The 16,073-nt window shown below is 51.5% G+C and overlaps 1 protein-coding gene across 2 annotated transcripts in view; it reads left to right on the top strand.

Moving 5' to 3' along the window:
- The first annotated feature begins 211 nt into the window (after positions 1 to 211).
- TTC25 (tetratricopeptide repeat domain 25) overlaps positions 212 to 16,073 on the top strand; it is a 44,689-nt gene continuing 28,827 nt past the window's right edge. The window contains exons 1-7 of one of the 2 annotated variants that reach the window (XM_033183006.1): positions 212 to 438; positions 6,107 to 6,238; positions 6,502 to 6,652; positions 7,390 to 7,451; positions 7,679 to 7,844; positions 10,107 to 10,331; positions 10,515 to 10,722. In XM_033183006.1, coding sequence (XP_033038897.1) covers positions 325 to 438; positions 6,107 to 6,238; positions 6,502 to 6,652; positions 7,390 to 7,451; positions 7,679 to 7,844; positions 10,107 to 10,331; positions 10,515 to 10,722 — 1,058 coding nt within the window. In that variant the 5' untranslated portion in view covers positions 212 to 324. The remainder of the gene's footprint in view (positions 439 to 6,106; positions 6,239 to 6,501; positions 6,653 to 7,389; positions 7,452 to 7,678; positions 7,845 to 10,106; positions 10,332 to 10,514; positions 10,723 to 16,073) is intronic. The other variant, XM_033183007.1, reaches the window with a different exon arrangement.

The raw sequence follows: 16,073 nt of genomic DNA, 5'->3' as shown, positions 1-16,073 counted from the left end.
TTTCCTTGGCTGTCTTACAAAGCAGCCTTTTCAGGCAGCAACTCCAGAAAAAAACCGACGGAGCATGCAACAGCAAACACTAAGGAGCGCAGCCGCCAGCCACGCACTCATCACTCCCTGGCCTGGTGCGCGGCAGAACTGGCGCACGCGCACGCCGGCAGGTTGCACCCAGAATCCGGGCCCTTGCCAGACAGGGACGGAACCGGAAGTCGCTGTACGTCTCCTGGTTGCTAAGAGACGGAGCTTCCACAAACCAGAACCAGATAGAGGTTCTCCAGCTTTTCTTCAATTGTCTCTGCTTTAGCGTCTCTAAATCCGGGCACCATGTCGGACCCCGAAGGCGAGACCTTGCGAAGCACCTTTCCCTCTTACATGGCGGAAGGCGAGCGGCTCTACCTGTGCGGGGAATTCTCTAAAGCCGCTCAGAGCTTCAGCAACGTGAGTCGAGCTCTGAACCTATCCATCACCCCGTCACTCGTCACTTTTTTTTTTTTTTGAGAGGGAGTTTCGCTCTTATTGCCCAGGCTGGAGTGCAATGGCACGGTCTCGGCTCGCCGCAACCTCCACCTTCAGGGTTCAAGCGATTCTCCTGCCTCAACCTCCCAAGTAGCTGGGACTACAGGCGCCGCCCACCATGCCCGGCAAATTATTTTGTATTTTTAGTAGAGACGGAGTTTTCACTATGTTGGCCAGGCTGGTCTCGAACTCCTGATCTCGTGATCCACCCGCCTGGGCCTCCCAAAGTGCTGGGATTACAGGCGTGAACCACTGAGCCCGCCCCAGTCACCTTTTGATTGCAGATAACACTGAGGTCTTGATGATGCCTGGAGGACCCTATTGTTTGTATTATTCACTGATTGTTGATGGACACACTGCTGTCACAGATAAGCCCTGTGCTTGGCCATTTTCTACGAATTCCCACTTGCGATCTCCATTCTCTGCGTTAACAGTGACCTCTTCCTCTTTTTTACTTAAATGTTTCATGATTAACCGGCCTCCTCCCAAAGAGCAGCCTTCACTTCCCATCATTTGCTGGCAGATTGGATGGGAGGTTGTGTGCAGAAGCTGCAATGTCTCCAGCACACCGTTACTTATAAAAGGTGGACAGTGAACAACATATTATTATTATTATTACTATTAATTTTGAGACAAAGTCTTGCTCTGTCGCCCAGGCTGGAGTGCAGTGGTGAGATCTCAGCTCACTGCAACCTTTGCCTCCCCAGGTTCAAGCGATTTTCCTGCCTCACCCTAGGGAGTAGTTGGGATTACAGGTGTGTGCCACCATGCCTGGCTAATTTTTGTTTTCTTAGTAGAGACAGGGTTTTACCATGTTGGCCAGGCTGGTGTCGAACTCGTGACCTCAAGTGATACACCTGCCTCGGCCTCCCAAAGTGCTGGGATTATAGACGTGAGCCGCTGCACCAACCAGCAACATTATTATAGTAACCCTAGTATAAATTGCATCATCCCACCCTGAGGGGATTGGGTGCTGGTTGGTTTTTTGCAGTTGTTGTTGTTGTTGTTGTTGTTTTGGAGATGTAGTCTTGCTCTGTCTCCAAGCTGGAGTGCAATGGTGTAATCTTGGCTCACTGCAACCTCCATCTCCTGGATTCAAGTGACTGCCTCAGCCTCAGGCACACTGCTAAGCATACTCGATTTTTGTTGTTGTTGTTCTTTTTTTTTTTTTGAGGTGGAGTCTCGCTCTGTCGCCCAGGCTGGAGTGCAGTGACCCGATCTCAGCTTACTGCAAGCTCCGCCTCCCGGGTTTATGCCATTCTCCTGCCTCAGCCTCCCGAGTAGCTGGGACTACAGGCGCCCACCACCTCGCCGGGCTAGTTTTTTTTTTTGTATTAAAAAATACATCCTGGCTAATACGGGGTTTCACCGTGTTAGCCAGGATGGTCTCGATCTCCTGACCTCGTGATCCGCCCATCTCGGCCTCTCAAAGTGCTAGGATTACAGGCTTGAGCCACCGCGCCCGGCCTGTTGTTGTTCTTAAGGTGGAGTTTTGCTCTTGTCGCCCAGGCTGGAGTGCAATGACGTGATCTCGGCTCACCCCAACCTCCCCCTCCCAGGTTCAAGCGATTCTTCTGCCTCAGCCTCCCGAGTAGCTGGGATTCCAGGCATGCCCCACCACGCCCAGCTAATTTTGTATTTTTAGTAGAGATGGGGTTTCTCCATGTTGGTCAGGGTGGTCTCGAACTCCCCTCCTCAGGTGATCCCCCCACCTCAGCCTCCCAAAGTGCTGGGATTACAGGTGTGAACCACCCCGCCCAGTGTATACTCAATTTTATAGATGAGGGAATATACAGAAGTTGAGCAACATGTCCAAGGTTGCTGAACTAGCAAGTGGCAGAGGAAGGATTCAAAGCCGGGCTTAGATTCCAAGGCTGAGGTGCTAACCACCAAACTACACATCCGACGACATCTGCATAAGGAAACTCTTTCTTTCTTTTCTTTTCTCTTCTTTCTTTCTTTCTTTCTTTCTTTCTTTCTTTCTTTTCTTTCTTTCTTCCTTTCTTCCTTTCTTCCTTTCTTCCTTCCTTCCTTCCTTTCTTTCTTCCTTCCTTCCTTTCTTCCTTTCTTCCTTTCTTCCTTTTTCTTCCTTTCTTCCTTTCTCTTTCTCTCTCTCTCTCTCTCTCTCTCTTTCTTTCTTTCTTTTCTTCTGTTTTTTTAGAGACAGGATCTCGTTCTATATCCCAGGCTGGAATGTGGTGGCACAATCACAGCTCAATACAGCCTCAAACTCCTGAGCTCAAGTGATCCTCCCACCTTAGTGTTCCAAGTAGCTGGAGCTACAGGCTTACACCACCATACCTGACTATTTTTTTTGTTTTGTTTTGTTTTGTTTTTTGTAGAGACAGGTGTTTTGCTATGTTGCTCTGGCTGGTATTGAACACCTGAGCTCAAGTAATACTCCCGCTTTGGCTTCAGTGCTAGGATTACAGGTATGAGCTACAGTGCCCTAAAAAGATATTTTTATGACCATTTCTTTTGCTCCAAATTGCCCACTTCTTATTCTAGATAGAGTGATAAGATAACCCTTTAGTCTCAAGACTTCCTGTAAGATCAAGCTTCTCAACAGCTCCCCAGAGTCGTTTGTCCCTTTCAGTCACCAACTACACCCTAAAACCAGAAATGATGACCAGATAAGTGAACAATTGAGTTTAGGAGCCCTGTCCCCACTTATTCTCCTCCTGCTGGATCATGTCCCATCCTGAAGTACCCCTGGCAGAGAAAAAACACCCTGAGGGAAGGGTAGCCTTGGATGAGACGTAGTCACTTTCCAGAAAGACAGTATGGCCGGGTGTGGTGGCTCAAGCCTGTAATCACAGCACTTTGGGAGGCCGAGACGGGCGGATCACGAGGTCAGGAGATCGAGACCATCCTGGCTAACACGGTGAAACCCCGTCTCTACTAAAAAAAATACAAAAAAACTAGCCGGGCGATGTGGCGGACACCTGTAGTCCCAGTTACTCGGGAGGCTGAGGCAGGAGAATGGCGTAAACCCGGGAGGCGGAGCTTGCAGTGAGCCGAGATCGCACCACTGTACTCCAGCCTGGGCGACAGAGCGAGACTCCGTCTCAAAAAAAAAAAAAAAAAGGCCGGGCGCGGTGGCTCAAGCCTGTAATCCCAGCACTTTGGGAGGCCAAGATGGGCGGATCACGAGGTCAGGAGATCAAGACCATCCTGGCTAACATGGTGAAACCCCGTCTCTACTAAAAAATACAAAAAACTAGCCGGGCGAGGTGGCGGGCACCTGTAGTCCCAGCTACTCTGGAGGCTGAGGCAGGAGAATGGCGTGAACCCGGGAGGCAGAGCTTGCGGTGAGCTGAGATCCGGCCACTGCACTCCAGCCTAGGCGACAGAGCGAGACTCCGTCTCAAAAAAAAAAAAAAAAGAAAGACAGTAGCTACTTCCTCTTCTTAGAAAAGCAGTAAGGTCTTAGAAAGGGCTGGGTACTTGAGAGACAGAGGTTGCAATGAGCCAAGATTGTGCCATTGCACTCTAGCTTGGGCAACAAGAGTGAAACTCTGTCTCAAAAAAAAAGACCAGGTGAGGTGGCTCAGGCCTGTAATCCCAGCACTTTGGGAGGCCAAAGCAGGTGGATCCCCTAAGGTCAGGTGTTCGAGACCAGCCTGGCTAACATGGTGAAACCCCGTTTCTACTAAAAATACAAAAAATAAACCAGGTGTGGTGGCGAGTGCCTGTAATTCCAGCTACTCCGGAGGCTAAGGCAGGAGGATCGCTTGAACCCAGGAGGCAGAGGTTGCAGTGAGCCGAGATCGTGCCACTGCACTCCAGCTTTGGCAACAAGAGCGAAACTCCATCTCAAAAAAGAAAAAAGAAGAAAATTAGCCAGATGTGATGGCAGGCGCCTGTAGTCCTAAGTATTCGGGAGGCTAAGGCAGGAGAATTGCTTCAACCTGGGACTCAAAGGTTGCAGTGAGCAGAAATCGTGCCACTGCACTCCAGGCTGAGTGACAGAGTGAGACTTTGTCTCAAAAAAGAAAAAGAGGGGTGGGTGCAGTTAGATGCCTCAGGAAGGACAGTACACCACAGACTATGGTAATCATCTCACACAGAAGAGAGGGAAAATCGCCCTCAACCCCACTTTAGGGTCAAAATCACAGTTTCATTTTCCTGGCTTTTTTTTTTTTTTTTTTTTTGAGACAGTGTCTCACTGCATCACCCAGGCTGGAGTACAGTGGCATGATCTCAGCTCACTACAACTTCTGCCTCCCAGGTTCAAGCGATTCTCTTGCCTCAGACTCCTGAGTAGCTGGGATTACAGGTGCTCACCACCACATCTGGCTAATTTTTGTATTTTTAGTAGAAACGGGTTTCACCATGTTGGCCAGGCTGGTCTCGAACTCCTGACCTCATAATCCACCCGCCTCGGCCTCCCAAAGTGCTGGGATTACAGGTGTGAGCCACTGTACCTGGCCTCTTTTTGTTTTGTTTTGTTTTGTTTTTTGAGACAGAGTCTCATTCTGTCACCCAGGCTGGAGTGCAGTGGTGTGATCATGGGCTTACTGCAGCCTTGACCTCTCCAGGTTCAAGCAATCCTCCCATCTCAGCCTCCTGAGTAGCTGGGACTACAGTCATGGACCACCACGCCCAGCTAATTTTTTTGTATTTTGTAGAGACAGGGTTTTGCCATGTTGCCCAGGCTGGTCTCAAACTCTTGGGCTCAAGCGTTGCGTCCACCTCGACTTGCCAAAGTGCTGGTATTGGCCAGGTGTGGTGGCTCACGCCTGTAATCCCAGCACTTTGGGAGGCCAAGGCGGGCAGATCACAAGGTCAGGAAATCAAGACCATCCTGGCTAACACAGTGAAACCCTGTCTCTACTAAAAATACAAAAAAATTAGCCAGGCGTGGTGGTGGGTGCCTGTAGTCCCAGCTACTCAGGAGGCTGAGGCAGGAGAATGGCATGAACCCAGGAGACGGAGCTTGCAGTGAGCTGAGATCGGGCCACTGCACTCCAGCCTGGGTGACAGAGCGAGACTCAAAAACAACAACAACAACAACAATAAACAAAGTGATGGGATTACAGGCGTGAGCCACCACTCCCAGCCTTTTCCTGGCACTTTCATCATAATTCCCGGGTATAGTGATTAGTTCTTGATTAGCTACATAAAAAGAGAAGGCTACTGGAATGGTTAACCCACATGGCAGATTGTCCTCAAGTCCACTTCAGAATGCTTAGCCTTTGAAATTTACTTTGAGTATGATGTGTTGCCATTTCAGGTTTGTGGTTGAGTTTGGTGTGCACAAAATACCCTACAGTTCTATTGCCTGAGGAGACTGGGGGGCTCTCAGACATTGGCAGAAAGTCAGCATATCCACAGAGTAGCATATTCCCACTCTTCAGCCAGTGGCTTCCACGATAGCCATGATTTGACCTTGTTCAAGGTGAGCCATATGCAGATAATCCAGTTGACTGAGTGCAGATCGGAGTTGTGCTGCTTAAGAGCCAGAGGCCTGTGTGCTAGCCTGAAGAATCCCCTTGAACCTCTGCAGGAGGGTTTGGGCTGCCCTTCCCACTCCAGCTTCTACCTTGTTCTTCACGCTGGGTGTCAACCTGACTGGTTTCTTTGTCAGGCTCTTTACCTTCAGGATGGAGACAGGAACTGCCTGGTTGCTCGCTCAAAGTGCTTCCTGAAGATGGGAGACTTGGAGAGATCCCTGGAGGATGCTGAGGCTTCGCTCCAGAGTGACCCAACTTTCTGTAAGGTGACTGCATGGATAGGAGGACTTGATCCTGCCATTGCCTGCAGCAGCTGTGGGTTACAAGTAGTTGTAACAAGTAGTTGTTACAAGTAGAAGCAGCCAGACTGCCTAGTGTTTGATGCCATTTTCTCTTCGTAGGTCATTGCCTAAGTCCCTGCCCCCTGTATTCCAACCTTGACCCTCAACCCAGGACCCTTCTGTTCCACCACATGTGAGTCCTATAAGGCCTTATCTGTTCACATTGATTTGATTTCCTCCCATTCCAGGGGATTTTACAAAAGGCTGAGACACTGTACACCATGGGAGACTTTGAGTTTGCCTTGGTATTCTATCATCGAGGCTACAAGCTGAGGCCTGATCGGGAATTCAAAGTTGGCATCCAGAAAGCCCAGGAAGCCATCAACAACTCAGTGGGAAGTGAGTGGCCACAGGGCCTATGCCCTTATCCAGGAAGGTCCTTGGAATCCTTAGGTTTAGAGGAAGGCTGAGGTACAGCAGGTGAGCAGCTACCACCAGGCCCGCAGGGAGTCCCACACTTGGATTTGGCTGCTGCAGTGTTGTTGAGGATTAGTCAGACGTGGTGGCCGGCGCCACCTGTCCGCCGGGAGGACAATTCCCTGACAAACACACTGATCTCTGAGCGCTACAGCCTTGGGTTTTCCTAAAGGTTGGCTTAGAAGGGATGTTTCAAAGTAGGCCTGTCTTTAGCCTGGTGTCAAAAGCTAGAACACGGTCCTGAGCCCAGCCTTCTGTAGTCCCTGGCTTCCTCCCTCACCAGACGTATACCAAGGGCTGGCCTTAGCCATCAGCATTAAGGCAGGGGTAGAAGGGAAGCAAGTGAGAACAAGTGAGAGCTTGCTCTGTGGGTGGCAGGGCCTGGAAATGGGCAGTTTCCCCTGCACCCTTGGCCTCCCTTTGTTTGGAAATCTGGCTGCCATAGCCTTGGGCTAGTGGGGGCTGTTAGCTCCTAGGAGTTATACCAAATAGCCTGCATCATTTGCTTGCTAGGCTGGCTTAAGGCCAGCTTTGCCACAGCCGCCGTCATCCCCCTGCCAAAGGCAGCCATTTCCACCTAAAAATATGTTATAAGTCATGCATGGGGGTTCTGGCCATGGGGGCCTGGCCGACCTGAGCTCCAGCTTCTTTCCTTGCAGGTCCTTCTTCCATTAAGCTGGAGAACAAAGGGGACCTCTCCTTCTTAAGCAAGCAGGCTGAGGTAAGGGCCCTGGTTCTGTGGTTGTATCCCTCCAAGGGAAGAGGCTGTGTGTGCCTGAGAAGGGGTCTTGGGAGTCTAGCTGCAACCTGACCAGGCATACTCCATGGCTGTTGGCCCACAGAAAGGTCCTGGAGTTGGAGGAATCTGGGATCACAGACCCTAGGGCCATGGCTGGGTATATTCTGCTCCTTGCTGAAGCTCTACTGGGTGTTGCTCCATTTTCTCAGAGTATAAAAGCCCAGCAGAAGCCTCAGCCCATGAAACACCTCTTACACCCCACCAAGGGAGAGCCCAAGCGGAAGGGCTCACTCAAGAGCGAGAAGACTGTTCGCCAGCTTCTGGGGGAGCTCTACGTGGACAAAGAGTATCTGGAGAAGCTCCTATTGGATGAAGGTTTCGGACAGTTTGTTGGCACAGGGCCTTGGGGGAAAGGAAATTTGGGTGGATGCTTCATGCATGAGCTGAAGGCAGAACCTGTCATATAATATTAGCTGACATGTACCTATGGACAGGTTTTATTTTTTTGCGCATTTTACAGATGAGGAAACTGAGGCGCAGACCAACGGAAACTAAGGTCACATATAGGTAGGCAATGACATGGCTTACATTCGAATCCAGGAAGTCCAATTTTAGAGCAATGCTCCTAAGTGCTATGGTACCCTGGGAGGGAACAACAGAGATTTGGTCTCCTTTACCACCATAGTCCCTGAAGGGACATCCCCTTTGCCTTCAATCCTTACAATGGGCAAACGAATCCAGCAGACAGGGGATTGAATCCGACGATATTAGTTCTAGGATGTTCTTAAACATCATCTGGTCCAAGTTCTCCTTTCATAGATAAGGAAATAGAGACCCTGACTGGGGAGGAACTTTTACAAGTTGACAAACAAGTTTGTGGTGGAGTCACCAGCAGAACCCAGGCCTCTGACCTTCAGTCCAGTGCTCTTTATTTTATTTTATTTTATTTTATTTTTTTTGAGACGGAGTCTCGCTCTGTCGCCCGGGCTGGAGTGCAGTGGCTGGATCTGAGCTCACTGCAAGCTCCGCCTCCCGGGTTCATGCCATTCTCCTGCCTCAGCCTCCCGAGTAGCTGGGACTACAGGCGCCCGCCACCTCGCCGGGCTAGGTTTTTGTATTTTTTAGTAGAGACAGAGTTTCACCGTGTTAGCCAGGACGGTCTCAATCTCCTGACCTCGTGATCTGCCCGTCTCGGCCTCCCAAAGTGCTGGGATTACAGGCTTGAGCCACCGCGCCCGGCCTTTCTTTTATTTTATTTTTTTTTTTTTTTTGAGACGGAGTCTCGCGCTGTCACCCAGGCTGGAGTGCTGTGGCCGGATCTCAGCTCACTGCAAGCTCCGCCTCCCGGGTTCACGCCATTCTCCTGCCTCAGCCTCCCGAGTAGCTGGGACTACAGGCGCCGCCACCTCGCCCGGCTAGTTTTTTTTTGTAGTTTTTAGTAGAGACGGGGTTTCACCGTGTTAGTCAGGATGGTCTCGATCTCCTGACCTCGTGATCCGCCCGTCTCGGCCTCCCAAAGTGCTAGGATTACAGGCTTGAGCCACCGCGCCCGGCCTTCGGCCTTTCTTTTAAAGACAGAGTCTTGCTGTGTCGCCCAGGCTGGAGTGCAGTGGAGCAAACTTGGCTCACTGCCACCTCCATCTCCTGGGTTAAAGCGATTCTCCTGCCTCAACCTCCCTAGTAGCTAGGATTACAGGCACCCACCACCACGCCTGGCTAATTTTTTGTATTTTTAGTAGAAATGGGGTGTCACCATGTTGGCCAGGCTGGTTTCGAACTCCTGACCTCAAGTGATTTGCCCGCCTCGGCCTCCCAAAGTGCTGGGATTACAGGTGTGAGCCACCACACCTGGCCAGTCCAGTACTCTTTCCACCACACTGCTGCCAGTGACAGGATGAAGGACAGAGGCCTGAGATGAACGTCTCGCATTAACATGGGGATGGGAGTATTGCCATTAGCTGATAAGCCTGAGCAGGATCACCTGTGAACCAAATGCCTCTTCTCCAGAATTGGCTTCCCAAGGTCATATGTAGGGTTCCCTCTTCCGTGACACAGGAACAGCTTCACTGCTGGCACATCTCCTTGGCAACAGGCTGAATGCTTCCTATTCTCCAGAGGACCTGCTGCAGAGGGAAGGGGTGGCTTGAATATTACCTCAAGTGGCCTTGTAGCTTTGCTACTGGCTGTAACCTCTGGCCAGGCAGTGAGCAGGAGTTGGGCACCCCCCTTCCAGCTCCCAGCATACACAGGCCCACTGGGCACCTGGGAAATCACTGAGCACTGGCAGCCTGGGCCAGATAGTGCATTTAGACTCAGTGTTCTCTGAGGACACAGTTTGAACTGGGGAAGCCCCAAGGCTTCTCAGCGAGCCATCCACCAGCTGCCCCTTCTGGTTAGCTCCTCATATCTTGCCATAAGGGGCCCATACCATGGAACTCCCTGAAAGTGGGGCCCTGGCTGCATCCTGGTCTGGATAAACCCACTCTGCCACCATGCGCACTCACATTCCTCTCTGTTTCAACAACTCCAGGCAGAGCTCTTCACAGAGGGCCCTGCAGCAGCTACCGGGAGGCAACAGGAGGCAAACCCCTTAGAGGCCTGTTCTCCTTGGTGCCTCCTCACACCCCTTCCCCACAGACCTGATCAAAGGCACCATGAAGGGCGGCCTGACTGTGGAGGACCTCATCATGACGGGCATCAACTACTTGGATACTCACAGCAACTTCTGGAGGCAGCAAAAGCCGATCTATGCTAGAGAGCGGGACCGGAAGCTGATGCAAGAGAAATGGCTGCGGGACCACAAACGCCATCCCTCACAGAGAGCCCATTACATCCTCAAGAGCCTGGAGGACATTGACATGTGTGGGTGTTGTTCTCAGAGGGTGGGGCAGGTGCCTCCAGTGCCTTATCAGGTGGGGAAGGAGCAACCAGGTGTCTGAGCCCCTGGTCTCTCTGACCTGCAGATGGTGTCTGCAGGAAGAGGAGTTACCCTGTCAGCCAAGAGGAGGCTGCCCTGGCCTCCACAGCACCCCTTTCCTTTCCCAGTGCTCACAAGCGGCAGTGCTGAAGGGAGTCTTCAGAAAGCCGAGAAAGTGCTGAAGAAGGTACTGGAATGGAATAAGGAAGAGGTACCCAACAAGGATGAACTGCTTGGAAACTTGTATAGCTGCATAGGGAATGCCCAGATTGAGCTGGGGCAGATGGCGGCAGCTCTGCAGAGCCACAGAAAGGACCTGGAGATCGCCAAGGAATAGTGAGTGCCCTAGGGGAGGCCACTGGCGTGAGCCTACAGAGAAGGACACCTGGGGCTATCCGAGGCCCTTGCCAGGGCTGCTGGTGGCTTGACTCCCATTTTCTGCTCTGCATGCCCGAGGTAGATTCTTCCAGAGGTGGGGACCACCTGCCCAGGACTGAGGGTGGGGGCACCTAGACTGTTAGCTTCTTTGCCACAAAAAGGGTAGTGGCTCAAAATTCCAAAAAGCTACCCAATGATCTGGCTCTTAGGGATGTTTATATTCTTACATCATCTTGACAAGCACGCATGAAGCCCCAGACATGCCAGATGCTGCTAGTGTGGGAACACGGTAATAACCAGACACAAGGGTCATTTCCTTGCAGATGTCAAGCAAAAAGCGACATAGCTAATTAACTGCAATTGTGATAAGTGCCACAGAAGACAAGTACAGAATCCAGTGTGGTGAGAAATACATTCCAGGAGGACTTGATGACATTGGGAAACACACAGGGCCTATGGAAAGGCCCTGAGACAGGAGGGTACTTAAGGCTGGAGAGCACAGCATATTGCCAGGGAGAGTGGCCAAGAGGAGACTGAAGGAAGTGGGCAGGGGTCAGATCAAGCAGGGTCTTGTAAAACTGGTGCTGACCAAGAGCACGGGCTGTGGAGTTAGGCAGATCTAGGCTGTGGAACTTGCGCCGTCCAGCCGTGAGACCTGAGACAAGTCACTTTAGCTCCCTCAGCCTCAGGGTCTCCTCTGTTAGCTGGGCACCCTGTAGGGTGGAAGGGAGGATGAAATGCAGAAGTACATGTACAGACCTTAGGACAGTACCTGGTATCCACAGTAGTAGTAATACCAGCTCTCCAGAAATGAGCTCTTCTCAAGACTTGCTGGCTTCCACCCAGAGGTTCCATTGCTTTCTCAGCATCCTGGTTCTACCCTTTGGAGTCCTTCTTTTTTTTTTGAGACAGAGTTTCACTCTTGTTGCCCAGGCTGGAGTGCAATGGCACGATCTCGGCTCACCACAACCTCCGCCTTCCAGGTTCAAGCAATTCTCCTGCCTCAGGCTCCCAAGTAGCTAGGATTACAGGCATGCACCACCACGCCCAGCTAATTTTGTATTTTTAGTAGAGACAGGGTTTCTCCATGTTGAGGCTGGTCTCGAACTCCTGACCTCAGGTGATCCGCCCGCCTCAGCCTCCCAAAGTGCTGGGATTACAGGCGTGAGCCACTGCGCCTGGCCTGGAGTCATTCTTGACTTCCTCCTGCCTGGTTTCTACTCATCTCACCAGTCTGAGCCTCCTTGGTCTCCCATCATCCCATTTACCCTCACAGCGCCCAGCCCTCAGCCGACCTGAGTCCTGCTGCTTTCCCTGCCTCTGCTGTCTCTCTCCAGCTCCTCCTGCAAATCTCCAGAGACACATGCTATGAACTCTCCCTCCCCTGCTCACAAGTGGGCCTGGGCCCCTCACTGCCTGCAGGTTAAAGGTCAAGCCCCTTTGCTTGACCCTCAAGCCCTCTCTAAACCCACCCTTGCCCTCTTATAGCAATCTTCCCTTGGGGTCAAACGTTCCTGAACATTCCTGCCTCCTGCCCTTTCATCTTCACTGATCCAAGCCCCACATGCTTTCCATTCCCAGTTCATTTCTTGCCTGCCTCCACTGTGCTGAGCAGGAATATCCCATATTGGCCATCCCGTATTAGAAAAAATAGGTTTTGGGACAGACCTGTCTTTGATCTCTGGCTCTGCCACTTAGAAGCTGTGTGGATTTGATTAAGTTGCTCCTCTCCTCAGTTTCCTCATCTCTAATGAAGGCGTAGTAATACCAACCCACAGGGATTGTGGGGATTAGATATGATGTATATATATGGTACCTTGGATCCAGTCATCTCCAATGCACAAATGAGTTAGGAATCTTTACTTCTCTCCAGACCTCTCTCCTGAGCCTCAGACCTGTGTGTCCAGCAGATTCTAAGACATTTCCATCTGGATGTCCCACAAGAATCCTAAACTTAACATGTCCAAATTGGAATCCCTTATCTTCCTCCCAAACTTACTTCTTGAGGGTTCCCCATCCGCGAGGATAGCAGTGTTGCCAACTCAGTCCCCAAGCCAGAAGCCCGGAGGCTTCCCAGATACCTCCCTCACCTCACTGTTTTTGCTATATTGCTCAGGTTGGTATGGATGACAGGCGTGAGCCACCGCGCCTGACCCCCTCACTGTTCATGCCCAGCACCCGCCATGTCCTGTCCTGTCCATGCTTTCTCTGTTTCCCTCCCACAACTCAGTCCAGACCCTCCTTACTTCTTGCCTGTTTCCTCTGACCTGGGCTTCCTACAGCTCAGCTGGCCTTTCTCTGAAAAGCAACTCCTGTGGTTGGGATGAAGTTTCAATGCCCTGCTCAACACAGGTTGCCCTTCTTCACTTGACTTCTCCTGGCCTCTCTTGACCTGGCTTTCTCAAGGCCCCCAGGCATTCTGGGCCCCAGCCAGTGCAGAGCTCTGTGCATATCCTCCAGTCCCAGGAATGCTTTCCTTTTCCCCAGCACTTGCTTTATCAGGCTACCTCCACCCATTCTTCAACATTTCAATAAAGGTTGAAAAGCCTGCCTCCTAGGCCAACCTCGGTGGCTCATGCCTGTAATTCCAGCACTTTGGGAGGCCAAGGTGGGCAGATCATGAGGTCAGGAGATCGAGACCGTCCTGGCTAACATGGTGAAACCTCATCTCTACTAAAAATACAAAAAAAAGGCCGGGCGCGGTGGCTCAAGCCTGTAATCCCAGCACTTTGGGAGGCCGAGACGGGCAGATCACGAGGTCAGGAGATCGAGACCATCCTGGCTAACACGGTGAAACCCCGTCTCTACTAAAAAATACAAAAAACTAGCCGGGCGAGGTGGCGGGCGTCTGTAGTCCCAGCTACTCGGGAGGCCGAGGCAGGAGAATGGCGTGAACCCGGGAGGTGGAGCTTGCAGTGAGCTGAGATCCAGCCACTGCACTCCAGCCTGGGCGACACAGCGAGACTCCGTCTCAAAAAAAAAAAAAAAAAAAAAAAAAGCCTACCTCCTGCCCCAGGGGGTACAAATCCCTCCCCTGGGCTCCATCTCCACAGGTAGCCTGTCTGCCCTGTTAGACTTTGGAAGGTGCTATTCCCAGCACCTGCCACACAGTGGGCATGTAAAGAATGTGTGCTAAGTGACTGAATAAGTAAACAGAGGTGTTCGTTAATTTTAGTTCAGTTCCTTTTTTTTTTTTTTTTTTGAGACAGAGTCTTGCTCTGCCGCTCAGGCTGGAGTGCAGTGGCCGGCTCTCAGCTCATCACAAGCTCCGCCTCCCGAGTTCACGCCATTCTCCTGTCTCAGCCTCCCGAGTAGCTGGGACTACAGGCGCCCGCCTCGTCGCCCAGCTAGTTTTTTGTAATTTTTAGTAGAGACGGGGTTTCACCGTATTAGCCAGGATGGTCTCGATCTCCTGACCTCGTGATCCGCCCGTCTCGGTCTCCCAAAGTGCTGGGATTACAGGCTTGAGCCACCGCGCCCGGCCTTTTTTTTTTTTTTAAGATGGAGTCTTGCTCATTGCCCAGGCTGGAGTGCAGTGGCACGATCTCAGCTCACTGCAAGCTCCGCCTCCCGAGTTCACGCCATTCTCCTGTCTCAGCCTCCCGAGTAGCTGGGACTACAGGCGCTCGCCACCATGCCCAGCTAATTTTTTGTATTTTTAGCAGAGACGGGGTTTCACCGTGTTAGCCAGGATGGTCTCAATCTCCTGACCTCGTGATCCGCCTGCCTTGGCCTCCCAAAGTGCTGGGATTACAGGCGTGAGCCACTGTGCCCGGCCTTTTTCTTGAGACAGAGTTTCACTCTTCTTGCCCAGGCTGGAATGCAATGGAGTGATCTCAGCTCACTGCAACCTCCGCCTCCCTGGTTCAAGTGATTCTCCTATCTCAGCCTCCCAAGTAGCTGGGATTATTGGCAGCCCGGCTAATTTTGTGTTTTCAGTAGAGATGGGGTTTTACCATATTGGCCAGGCTAGTCTCTAACTCCTGACCTCAGGTGATCCACCTGCCTTGGCCTCCCAAAGTGCTAGGATTACAGGTGTGAGCCACCATGCCCAGCCTATTAGTTTTTAACATCCACTAATGGGCCTTACCCAGGCTCACTCCAGTCTTCCTTGTGAGTCCCGTGTGCTCCAGGGGCTCCCTCATTCTAATCAGCCACTTGCTGATTAGCCACTTACTAGTCTAGGTGGTTTTTTCAGTGCCCACAGCACTCATTTATTTCTCTGAATAATCTGTAAAGTATTTGATCACATGCTTTATTTGGTATATATTGTCATAAAAAATGAACATATTACAGCTTATTCACTCATTCAACTCGCCAGAACAGAGCACCCACTCTATTTTTTTTTTTATTTTTATTTTTATTTTTTTTATTTTTTTTTTGAGACGGAGTCTTGCTCTGTCACCCGGGCTGGAGTGCAGTGGCCGGATCTCAGCTCACTGCAAGCTCCGCCTCCCGGGTTCACACCATTCTCCTGCCTCAGCCTCCGGAGTAGCTGGGACTACAGGCGCCCGCCACCTCGCCCGGCTAGTTTTTTGTATTTTTAGTAGAGACGGGGTTTCACCAGGTTAGCCAGGATGGTCTTGATCTCCTGACCTCATGATCCGCCCGTCTCGGCCTCCCAAAGTGCTGGGATTACAGGCTTGAGCCACCGCGCCCGGCCCAGAGCACCCACTCTAGAAGAGGGGATCCACTCCGACGGGCTGTGACAGCAGCAGATGCACAGTGAGGCCCAGGGACCAAGGAGAGAGGCAGGTGGGAACTTGGCAGGGGCCTCAGGGAAGGCAGCAGGGTCAGTAAGGTGGGCAAGGGGAAGGGAGAAGGGGAGCTTGGGCAGGGCAGAAAGATGTGGCAGCGATGGAGGACTTGGAGAACCACAGGTAGGCAGCTATGGCAGGGCTAGGGACCAGGGCCCGCAGGCAGTGGGAGGTCTGGATGCCATGCCTGGAAACCGGTTTAGCCCTCAGGCACTGAGGCCCAGAAAATAGTGGGGTTTTTTTGTGTGTTTTGTTTTGTTTTGTTTTAGAAACAGGGTGTTGCTCTGCTGCCCAGGCTAGAGTGTAGTGGTGCAATCGTATTTCACTGCAGCCTCCAACTCTTAGGCTCAGGCAATCTTCCTGCCTCACCCTGCTGACTAGCTGGGACTACTGGCATGAGCTATTGTGCCCATGTTTTGTTTTTATGTACTATAATGTCAGACTTGCAGGCTTGAACCGGAACTGGGTGGTACTGAGAGCAAAACCTGAAAGTTGTCCCCCACAACCCACTTCCCGTCACTTCCCAGGATGATCTTGTTGGAATGTGTCCTC

This window comes from Trachypithecus francoisi, unplaced genomic scaffold (assembly GCF_009764315.1).
Source record: "Trachypithecus francoisi isolate TF-2019V2 unplaced genomic scaffold, Tfra_2.0 Lachesis_group20, whole genome shotgun sequence".
NCBI classification, from domain to species: Eukaryota; Metazoa; Chordata; class Mammalia; order Primates; family Cercopithecidae; genus Trachypithecus; species Trachypithecus francoisi.
This window is presented reverse-complemented; position numbering and strand designations above follow the sequence as displayed.